General features: G+C 42.4%; 1 protein-coding gene across 1 annotated transcript in view; it reads left to right on the top strand.

Annotated features, from left to right (window-relative positions):
* Window positions 1-1,332: 1,332 nt before the first annotated feature.
* The window catches only part of LOC107080784 (protein NLRC3-like), a 23,586-nt gene continuing 12,936 nt past the window's right edge, over window positions 1,333-11,982 (top strand). The window contains exons 1-6 of the mRNA XM_015368988.1: window positions 1,333-1,641; window positions 2,527-2,646; window positions 5,140-5,295; window positions 6,337-6,572; window positions 7,772-9,575; window positions 11,315-11,491. Coding sequence (XP_015224474.1) covers window positions 1,511-1,641; window positions 2,527-2,646; window positions 5,140-5,295; window positions 6,337-6,572; window positions 7,772-9,575; window positions 11,315-11,491 — 2,624 coding nt within the window. The 5' untranslated portion in view covers window positions 1,333-1,510. The remainder of the gene's footprint in view (window positions 1,642-2,526; window positions 2,647-5,139; window positions 5,296-6,336; window positions 6,573-7,771; window positions 9,576-11,314; window positions 11,492-11,982) is intronic.

Raw genomic sequence — 11,982 nt, 5'->3', positions numbered from 1 at the left:
AAGGCTAGGCTTAAAACTTTCCTTTTTGATAAAGCTTATAGTTAGAGTGGCTCAGGTTATCCTGAGCTATCTCTATAGTTATACTGCTATAGGCTTAGACTGCTGGAGGACATAGGGACCCCCATTTCATCATTCTGCTTCATTGTCTCTCTCTGCCTTTTGCCGAGTACAGATTGTCCAAAACGGGGACATTTGGTCTCCTTATAATGGTCCCTCATTTGTAGCTTAAACGTCCCTCCTTGGAGCTTAGCCCAGCACTGAGCACAGCCTGCTGCTGCAGCCACAGGCTCCCCATCTGTGGTGTCGAGGGGCTTACTGTTTCACTTGAATCAGCTGATCATCAGTCAGTGACAAACGCTGTAACCATGGACTGCAATGTTTATGGAGATACTGGAAATGGGTTTAAAAGTCATATAACCGTTATTGAATCCGATTCTATCAGGATATATATTGATATTTAATTCTACTCCACTCCTGCTATAATCATGATTAAACATTATAAACCTCTGATAGATGGAAACTAAGTCAGACTGAACCTTAGGCTGAGAAGTTCAGGTGCAGAAAAGAGGCTTCAGGACGTCCTCCAGCTCCAGGAACGTCTCTGATGAGAGGGAAGCTGCAGCATCATGCTGCCTCCAGTGCAGAGCTTGATTAACAGTGGCAGCAGACAGATGTGAGAGCATCTGTCCTGAACTAAGTTCTCCTCTCTGATAAATCCTCCTGATTGTGTCTCTATCTGTTGGACTTGCTTCAATAATATTGCTCCACTTATTTTAGTCAGCTTCCATTCCAGGAGCTACTAGTTGCCTTTTTCCCAGTACTCAGTACTTTCCTTCAGTCCCTGCCTTGATGCTACGGTAGATGACAGGAGCAAACAGGCAGCAAACAGAGAGGTCAGAGAGAGGTCCACTGTGGACTTTTAGGTTCATGGTGAAGTTGTTCCCAGGGGCTGTTTCTTCTTGGATTCTCTCCCACTGTCTCCACTCTACAATAATTCCACTTTGCTCTGGAGCCAGAACTGTGAGCTTTGAACAAACACTGTAAACAGGGGAGAAGAAGGCAGGCCTCTGTGGCTGGAGAGCAACAAACCAACCCAAAGCTGTCCTCTACTTGCTTTGACTTTACACCTGCTGACCTGAGAACCTGAAGCGTTTCCATGATTCTGACACAGACATGTCTTCCTATCAGAGGCCTTTGGTGCTGTGACATAGAAGCACAAATGAGGAGAACTGAGCTTTATTTCTGGGTTGCTGTTGAGAAACTCAAGGTGGAGGTTTATCATGGAGTCAGTTACTGATAAACATTTTCTGAGGAATTAAATGTAATATCAGGAGGTCCATGAAGCAGTGAATAATTCAGACCCAGATGGTTCCTGCTGGAATCAGGTTCCTCTGGTCCCCTAAACACATGATGGGAATCAGCTTTCTGCTTTACAGGACACTAACTGGACCTGAACCACTGGGAACTGACTGGTTCTGGTTCCTCTCACAGACTGACTGAAGTCCATAAGATGGAAGATTGGGATCTAAAGGAGGACAGAGCAGAACCTCCAGGATCCAGCTGTCCATCTATGAGGAGTGACGGGTCCAAAGAAGGAGAACCTCCAGACTTCAGAGCAGAACCTGTCCCCTCAGACATAAAGTAAGGAACCAGTTTCTAACTGATCCATGTGACTCTATAGAGATAGAACCTATAGAATCTGACCTGGTTGATCTTCAGCCTCTAAATCCAAATTTCTTTAGTTTTTCTTTCAATTTAAAGCTAAATAAACATGGAGGATGTCGGTCAGTAAATCAGTAGAGTTTGAATGAAGGCCTAAGAATCAATGATGGAGGAAAACAGAACCAACCAAGAATCTGAGAAGCAACCAGGTTCAGAGATGCTCTCTAAAGCTTCTGGACCACAGGAGGTTCTGGACTGGGAATACTGGACTCAGTATATATATACTGGGTCTAGTGGATCCAATAGGCTGATGACCCGGCCAAAGGTTAACAGGGAAAGAAGAACAACAGGACTTGGGTCGTCCCTCTGGTTCTAAGTTTCTGGTTCAGAGTCCGGTCCGGTGTTCTGTTCTTTAATGACGGCCACATCAGCTCCTCACACAAGATGAACAGCTTTGGTTCTGATATCAGGGACCAGAACCGCTGCTCTCCACCTTCTCAGACTAGATGTGATCAATGGGTCAGTGTCCAGAACTTTCTGGACTTTGTAGTACTAGTAGTGGGTACTATAGTAGTACTTTGTAGAATCCTTCCTAGAAATCTGATCTCATCAGCTCCATTAAACTGTGACATGAGCCTGTTGTCTTGCAGGTGTTGCTTTGACCCATGTGATCCAGATCAGTAGAACCCAGTTCTTCAGATAATTTTCAGTTGGATCCAACAGAACCGTCTGAATGTTTCACTCTGGAACTTTAAACCTTCTGCTTCTCTGCAGCAGTTTGTGTTCAGAGCTTCTTCTTCTCTGTTTTTTATCTCAGAGTTTCTCACTGATTCCTGTGATCTGAATAACATGTTTGTGTTTCAGAGGTCAGAACCACAGACAGAGAGCAGAACCTCCAGGATCCAGCTGTCCGTCTATGAGGAGTGACCGGTCCAAAGATTCCAACCCAGACTTCAGTGCAAAACCTGGACCCTCAGACTCAGAGTAAAGAACCAGTTTCTAACTGATGGATGCGACTCTGTAGAGATAGAACCTCTAGAATGTGAACTGGTTTGGAGTTTGTTCTGCTGGTTTCTCATCAGCATCCAGCAGATTACTGACAGGTCCAAAGTCATTTTCTCTCCTTTCAGCCTGATAAATCCCAGAAGTTGTTCAGATGTGAATCTAAATGAGCAGAGATAGATACTCAGTGTGTCATGAATCAGCAGAATGGTTCTGGTTCTTTCCAGCTGGTGGAACTGGGCTGTAGAAGCAGCCCTCACTGCAGTGGGCTCCTTGGTGTCTTTGTCCACACAGTCCTACCTGTGGATCTGCAGGTTGGGTCGTTCAGAGCTTCATCATGTTGCTCAGAAACCATAAGTCTCCCAGCAGCTGTTCATCTGCAGCTCTGTGGCGTCTCTTTCCTCCCAGCATCAAACAAACCTTAGCGTCACGCTGCCTCTGATCCAGTTCAGGTTCTACTGGGTGCTTCAGTGGTAGAGTAGATGCTCCATGTGCCGAGGCTATAGTCCCTGAACCGATTGTGCTGGTTTGGTTCCTGTTCTGGCTCCATTAGCTGCATGTCCTTCCTTCTCTCTCCACCCTCATACCTGTCAGATTCAAGGCCGGCTGAAGGCAGGGACCAGAGGGGCCAACGTCCCCTCAGAGCTGATCTGCTGGAAGACAGAACTTTCTCATTCCTCTATCAGCTCCGCTCTGTGCTGTGAGCTCAACAGAACCCTCAGCTTTCATTCAGGCTGCAGTTTATCTGATGAACTCAGAATAAATGTTTAATTGATCATTTTAGTTCATCTCAGCAGTGATGGTAAAGAAACACTAAAAGCTCATCTGCAGCTCCCAGTTTAAACTGGTTTTAGTGGTCCAGACTGACTCTGTGCTCCTGCTCAGCTCACTGGCTGAACTAAACTGGATCTTTGATGACAAATAAATGACATGGGTGTGAGTTTTTGTTGATGGGACAAGGCTGGATAAAAATATTAGCAGGTGGTCTGTCACACATTTATAATGCATCATTGTACTGTAATCTGCTAAGCAGTATCAGCTGTGCTGGTGCATCCTGTTTTGTCATGCTGCCCACCTGGTGTGTAGTGGTGCACATTCTGCATGACCACAGATGGACCATGGCAGCAGCAGCAGGGGTGAAAATAATCCGGAATGGTCCAGTACTGCATGCTAAACTCTGAAAAACTCTGCTCTTCCTGTTGTGCTTTAGCAGAAATGTTTCTTTGCACGTGCGTAGCTCATAGTCTGGGCTTTATGCTCCACACTGATGGTTGGCTCTCAGCAGTATGGCTCTTCCTGCCCTCGCTTCCTAATTAACTATATATGGCTGTTCATCCTGTGCCAAGTGTGAAACATCCTTTTGTCTAACTATCAGGATTTTTATTTCTTCCGGCTCACAAGAAGTGATGCTAAACCTTCGTTAATTTCTACTGAAAGGAATCCCTAAATTATATCCTGAGAAAATATTTCATTGCATACTGTTTATTTTTGGATAAAGACCCAGGTGAAAAGTGACATAGATATTTGAATATCTCTCTCTCATAGTTCTTGTTTCTATCTATTTGAATATTTCTACATTTTTGTTAACATATTGAAACTTAGGTCCGGATTGCCATGGCATTATAAGGGAATTATGTAGGTTCTCTGTGTAATTTTTTTTATATCTGACCGCTTTGATTTAAATCTGCTTTGAACCCTGAGCAGCGGTAACCAAGGGCTAAATTCTTAGAAATCAAGCCAAAATTGCCAAAGTAGAAAGAAGAATGTTTTTGTTCTTTTCTTTTTTTGGAGCAATGAAGTTTCATTGATCTGTGTGTAATGCATAATTCATATTAGATCACGCAATGTTTGCTTTGGGATGGAAACTTTGCATATCTAAAACCATTCCTTTATTTTACATTTTGTTAGCTTGTCTGTCTGCTATATTAACCAATATGATGTGTTGAACTAGATCTGCTATTTTCACAAATTTTGTGAGACATTTTTTAACAAAGTAGGGCATTAATTCCTAAAAAAGTTTATTTGAATTGTAGAAATCAGTTTTCTGCCTAACAGAAATGATGAACTGCACAGCAGCATTCTATACCCAGCAACTGTAGTATCTAGGCTAGAACTGGCAGTCTGCTAGAGAATCTGGTTGCTACTGGAAATTCTAAAGGTTAACTGTTTTATAAATTGGATGATAAAACTCACTAAAACTAGACTAAAACCTTGTTGAGTTTTAGTCGATTGAAATTGACTAAAACTATCACATAGTATAGTAATGACTAATATGTGACTAAAACTAATAACAGTTTTCGTCCTGAAGACTAAAACTAAGACTAAATCTAAGGTGGCTGTCAGAAACAACACTGCAGAGAACAAATACACAATACAAATAAGATAAGCAAAGCAGCAAAAGCACAAACAGAAAATTGAATTAGTGAAACTGGGACTGAACCGCATGTTAACTAAGAGTGTTTATTTCCTTCTTAGATGGGATTCAGGCTGGAACACACAGAGGAACATGTGGAGGAACACAGAGGAGAACAGAGCAGGGTCTCCATCACCCAGCTGTGTTTCTATGAAGAGTGACCGGTCCAAAGATCATCCTTTAGTTTTCAGTGATGATCCTGGAGCAGCAGATCTAAGGTGAGTCCTCTGATGAATCTGACTGATTCAGAAATCTTCTGGACTCAAAGCAGAATTTAAAAAAAAAATTATTAACCCAGAGAAACCGTTTGACAAAAAAAAGTTGCTCTATAAATTAAGTTTTATTGATTGATTGTTAGATTTTGCCTCCAAAACACCTTGGTAGCTTTTTAAACTGCTGATTGTGTCCAAATAGCTTCAAATGTTGAACTCTATTTGATGCCATGTTCTATAGTTGGCTTTGGATGAGTTTTCTCTTTTTTTACACAAACAATGTTAACATGTTTAATACTTTTAGGCCTCATGCTCCATCTTGTGCTACGTATTTAGTTTTCCTGGGCTTATAAATATTGGTCATATCTGAAGCCATTGCTGCTGTTTATACTGGTTCTAAGGACAGAAAGTTTCAGACCTTTAAAATCAGAATCTAATATGAGGAAAAGCGGAGACATCAAGGATGGAGGGAGGAAAATGACCATTAAGTAAACTGTAAGCTGTATTTATGAATTCTTCATCTGCAGAAACGTAGCTGTTACAGTTTTCCAGAGGTGGATCATCCAGGTCCAGAAAGTAAAAACCCTGCCTTGTTTTCCTTCATCCTGTTCACTTAACCAGGTGATCAGCCCCTCTGCTGATTAGTCTGCATGAGATAGAAATGCAAATGGTTGGAACTGATCTCTGTACTGACTTTTTACTTTCTGCACCTGGAATATCCACCTCTGCAGTTACCCAACCATGAGGGAAGCAGGATAAAGACATGACTCACACACAGAGCTTTTTGGAACAAATGCTGGTTTCTAATGACAACAATCTCTAATTATACTACTTATTTATTAGACATGCAAGTTAACGTCCATCCTTAATAGATTATAACAACCACAGAATAGAATAGTTCATTTCAGACTTCATCAATGCTCTGAGGTTCTGACCCAGCATCTGGTCCTCTCTGTAGTTGACCTTCATGAACATCTTCAGCTTCAGTAGGACAGCCCCACCCTGTATATAGTTAACTATTTCAGTGATGAAGAAATGTCTCCACAGACAGACGAAGAGGATCAATGTTAGTGAGGAGGAGCAGCTGAACTGCTGCATTTTATGCCAGAACCTCCTGATGGATCCAGTCTCTACCAGCTGTGGACACCGGTTCTGCAGACAGTGCATCAGGTCCTACAGGGTCCAGTCTGCTCCATCAGGATCCTCCTACTCCCCCCAGTGTGGGAAAAGAGCCAGAACCATGGCTGGACCGCTGACAGCCAATCAGAGCAGCTGTGCAGCAGGTAAGACTGAACATCTCCAATCAGAGCTTCCTTCTATCGTCTCTGTTGAAGCAATTCCACGTCTTTAGTTGGATTTGGAGACTGAAGCTTTTCAAAGTATTTCTGGGATCAATTATTCCAACTAAATCTCTTTAATTCCAGATGCTATAACTGAGCCGTCTGTGTTCAACCCAACAACCTATTGGGTTTGCTGAACTGGTTCTGTTTTCAGTCCTTTAGACTAAATGCATTAAAACTGAACCTCTCCTAAAAACTGGAGGTCATTTTGAAGCATGAAAATAAAAAGGTGTAGATCACTGATTACAGGATAGATATTTCTATTTACACCATGGAATAATTCTAACAATCTTCTAAAAAACTAAATCAGTCCCATGTTATTTTCACTCTGTAATTATTCTTTAAAAACATCCAATCCAATCTCTGAGAGAGAAATGCCATTTAAATGTGAACACTAGCTGCTCCAATGAGCTCGGTGTAGAACAGGTGAGGAACAGGATCCAGATGAGATGCAGGACACCTCCTCATAGAAGAAAGGTCCGTTTAATAGACACAGTCTGAACCAGGAACACCACGAGACGACTAGGTTAAGACATATATAAGACTGCCACAGGGAACAAACAGGAACTTAAAGGCATGCAGGGGTAATTACAGAACTATGGACAGCTGGATAAATGAAGGAGGGAGAAACCAATCAGAGGGAGAACAGGGAAAACAAAGAAACACAGAACATGGACCATGACAGTTGTTCTGCTAGATTAGAGCATTTCCTCTATTTTCCTTTATTAATGCTGGAAAATGCTGAGGAAACCTTTTTCTTTCTCTCTGCCTCTTCTGGAGCTGCTGTGTTTGTTGCAGAAGGTCCAATAGAACCAGGCCAATGAGGACAATGGTGATATGATGCTAAAAAGTTGATGTTGCTGAAAGCTGCTGCTGGTTTCTCAGCATTTCTTCATCTTCTCTGCTTTGGGAATCAGATTCTGACAGTGAAGAGATACTGAACACAAAACAGAGGCAGAAAAATGCTGTCTGACAATTGAACAAGGTTCTGCTTCTGAGGACAGATCAGATCGTTTAGCATCAGATCAAGTGAAGGAAGAGACCTTTTAATGATAACACCTCCTAATGTTCCAGATGGTTTGGTTCCAGCTTCATCTCTAAATCAGGTTTTTCCTTCAGTTGTCTTTTCTTCTGTGTTTCAGCAGATGTTGGTCTGCAGGAGGTTCTAGAGGAACATAAGATCAATCTGAGGAGGAGATACGAACATGTGGCTGAAGGAAGTGATGAAACAGGAAGTAGAACCCTCCTCAAAAGGATCTACACTGATCTCTACATCACAGAGGGGCAGAGTGAAGAGGTTAATTCCCATCATGAGGTGCAGCAGCTGGAGAGAGCTTCCAAGATCCAGAACCTCCATGGTTCTCCAATCAGGTGTCATGACATATTTAAAGCTGTCCCTGACCAACATGGAGCCATCAGAGTGGTTCTGACCAACGGCGTCGCTGGTGTTGGAAAAACCTTCTCAGTGCAGATGTTCACTCTGGACTGGGCAGAAGGCTTGGAGAACCAAGATGTCAGTGTGGTGGTTCTGCTTTCCTTTAGGGAGCTGAACCTGATCAGAGATCAGCAGCACAGTCTTCTCACGCTGCTCCATGTTTTCCATCCAACCCTCCAGAAGCTCCCAGCAGAGAAGCTGGCTGTCTGGAAGCTTCTCTTCATCTTTGATGGCCTGGATGAAAGCAGACTTTCTTTGGACTTCAGCAACAGTCTGCTTGTTTCTGACGTCACACAGAAGTCATCAGTCAACGTTCTGCTGATGAACCTCATCAAGGGGAACCTGCTTCTCTCAGCTCTCGTCTGGATAACTTCCCGACCTGCGGTGGCCAATCAGATCCCTCCTTCCTTTGTTTCCAGGGTAACAGAAATACGAGGCTTTACCAACACCCAGAAGGAGGAGTACTTCAGGAGGAGGTTCAGTGAGGAAGAGATGTCCAGCAGGATCATCTCCCACATCAAGACCTCCAGGAGCCTCTTCATCATGTGTGGGATCCCAGTGTTCTGCAGGATCACTGCTACGGTTCTGGAGAACCTGTTGACCACAGAGCTGAGAGGAGAGCTGCCTACGACCATGACTGACATGTACTCACACTTCCTGCTGGTCCAGACCAGGAGGAAGAAGAACAAGTACCATGAAGGACATGAGGCGAGTCCACAGGAGCTGATAGAGGCTGACAGGGAAGTTCTCCTGAAGCTGGGGAGGCTGGCCTTGGAACATCTGGAGAAAGGAAACATTATGTTCTACCAAGAAGACCTGGAGCAGTGTGGTCTGGATGTCACAGAGTCCTCGGTGTACTCAGGATTTTGTACAGAGAGCTTCAAAAGAGAGAGCGTGATCTTCCAGAAACCAGTCTACTGCTTTGTTCATCTGAGCTTCCAGGAGTTTCTGGCTGCACTCCACATGCTCCACTGCTTCACCAGCAGGTCCACAGAGGCGGTGGAGAACTTCCTGGGAGGACAACACAGAGAAACATCTCTGGAGGACTTCATGAAGAAAGTCATGGAGAAATCCCTCAGGAGTCCAAATGGCCACCTGGACCTGTTTGCTCGCTTCCTCCATGGCCTCTCTGTGGAGTCCAACCATAGCCTCTTTGGAGGCCTGCTGAGTCAGATGGAGAACAGTCCAGGAACCATCCAGGGAGTCATCAAAAATCTGAAGAAGATGAACACTGATGATGATTATGATAATAGAATCTCTCCTGATAGAAGCATCAACATCTTCCAATGTCTGATGGAGATGAAGGACCTCTCAGTTTATCAGGAGATCCAAAAGTTCCTGAAATCAGAGAACAGATCAGGGAAGGAGCTCTCAGAGATCCAGTGCTCAGCTCTGGCCTATATGCTGCAGATGTCAGAGGTTCTGGATGAGTTAGACCTTGAGAAGTACAACACATCAGAGGTAGGACGACGTAGACTGGTTCCGGTTGTGAGGAACTGCAGAAAGGCTCGGTGAGTCCAGATGTCTTCATGGTGTGATGCTGATTCAGCTCTATAGTCCTTCTGGTTCTTCTTCATGGTTATAGTTGCTTCTGGACGTTTTTGCTCTTTAAGTTCTTCCTTCATCCTTTGGACCATTTCAACCATTCACACATCTAAATATCCATCTCCTTCAGGACAGCTCTGCTGGAGCTTTTGGTGTTTAGAGATTTAGATCATTTTCAAAATATTCCACGTTGGATCAGTTTCCATCTTCCCTTGAAATGAGTAGAAAACCTTCAGATTGTAGAAGATCTGTTTTCACTAAAGATCCACTCAGCCAGAGACCCATCAGAACCTTTAAACCCCTCTTCACTCATTGGGCTGTTAGCCCAGAAATCACCTTTTTAGTCTCTTTGACATATTTATAAAATCACTGTTTAGCTTTGAAGGAAACATGGACCATTCGGATCAATCCCTGCATTGCTGCTGTTGCCATGGAGATAAGTTGATTGGATCCAGAATCATCTTTTCTTCCTGCCACAGATTTCCCTCTGAGTTTATAAGTTAGAGCCAAAATGTGTTGATGAGTGTCTGGTCTCAGAAAATGTCATTTCTGTAGGATTCCTAGTTTCTTTCAGATCCTCCCAAGGCTCTGAGAACTCTACTTCCAGAATTTTGAACCATTTTCCTCATCAACACTTCATCTGCAGCCTTTGTTGAAGCTGTTAGATGTCCTCCATAAAGACCCGTAGAGACATGAGCCTTAACACTTTAGACATCCCAGGCTCTTCTAATTACTGGTAGAACTTTCACTGCTTTCTGCTTTTGGGAATTCTCAGTCACATACTCACCAACATTGGGTTGTGATAAATAGGGAGATGTTTTTTATCAGTGTTTTGCTCCACGGGGTAATTATTTTTCATTTCTGGCCTTTTTATTTAAAAACTGATGAAGGAACATTATTCTGAAATTATAGTTTCTTTTATGTTTAATTAATGGTTTTAAGGACAATGAAAAAAGCTGTTTTAATCATTGAAAAAAGAACCAGAGACTAAATGACCAGGCAGTTTCACTGCAATGCATTTAGTCTGTCTCTGGCATCAATTTCATCTTTCCTTAGTGGCTAAAGCTCCACATAATCCCCAACAGCCACAGTTTAACACCAGGGGAGCAACTAGGCTGCTTCTTTAAACTATATACAAAAACATTTAGAGTTTTAGCTGCCAATCCTTATTTTAGTGACATAATGAGCCTTGAACATCTTGAACTAGTAGCCAGAAGAGCCAAACACTGAACATGAGTTATCCTCCATTCCTGTGATAAATTAATTACTCAGGTAACAGCATTACATGGGAGCGACAGGCTAATAAGCCTCATCATTTAATGTAATTGTTTGTCCAGAAAAGGTTTCTGTGGGTCAGCTCCTGTGTGAGTGCCATCTGGTGGAGGAAGAAAGTATTGCAGAAACACCTTGGATTTCAACATTACATATTGGTTTCACCTGTTGCAGACACTGTTTTGTTCTCAGATTTTGACTTTAAATAAATCACAATTCATGTTGATATGGGCATTTCCAGCCCTACCTGCTGGGATTATTTCCAGCTACATTCGTCCTCCCAGTTTAGATGTTCTTCATCCTCCTCCTCATCATCACATCCTTCCCTCTTCCAACCCTACAGGAGAAGCTTGTTAGAAACCATCACAGGTTTGACATCAGTAGGCTTGGCTGATTTCATTAGAACTGACCTTATTTTCTCCTCTGATCACAGACTTGGTGGCTGTTCTCTCAATGAGGCTGAATGTGAAGTTGTGGCCTCAGCTCTGAAGTCCAACCTCCTTCTGACTGAAGTGGAAATAGAGAAGATCATTGGATCCTTTGAACACTCTAGAATGAAGCATCTGTGTGAGATACTGGAGAGTTCAATCTGCAAAGTGAAGAAACTGTCGTGAGTTTTCTCTGTTTATTTAAACTAAATCATTCACTGATACTTTAATGCTGATTTTAATTCATCATATTCTTCTTATATATTTTCTTTAAAAACAGCTGCTGTTCAAATGTCAGAGTCAAATTTCTCAGACTTTTTACCTTGTAAATTAATTATTTTCTTGTTCCAGATGTTCTAAATATTAAACTTTATTTTCCAGATCTTGAAAGTTTCAAATGTTTTGGACTGATGGAGAAAAATGAGCAAAATCAGTCAAATGATGTTAAGTAATGATGGAGATTTTTCAGTTTGATTTGGGAAAGATTCAGATGATGAGACAAGATAAGATGGCTTTATTTCTCATTTCTGATTCACATCTTTCCATCCAGAATGACATTTGGTTCCTCTAGAGTAGAACCAGAACCACAAACATGTTAGAATAACTAGAATCAAATAAGATGATCTAAAAACTAATGTTTATGAAGAAAAGACAACACAGAGAGAAAAGCAGC

Source organism: Cyprinodon variegatus, unplaced genomic scaffold (genome assembly GCF_000732505.1).
Source record: "Cyprinodon variegatus isolate N-32 unplaced genomic scaffold, C_variegatus-1.0 Scaffold2321, whole genome shotgun sequence".
Lineage (NCBI taxonomy): Eukaryota > Metazoa > Chordata > Actinopteri > Cyprinodontiformes > Cyprinodontidae > Cyprinodon > Cyprinodon variegatus.
This window is presented reverse-complemented; position numbering and strand designations above follow the sequence as displayed.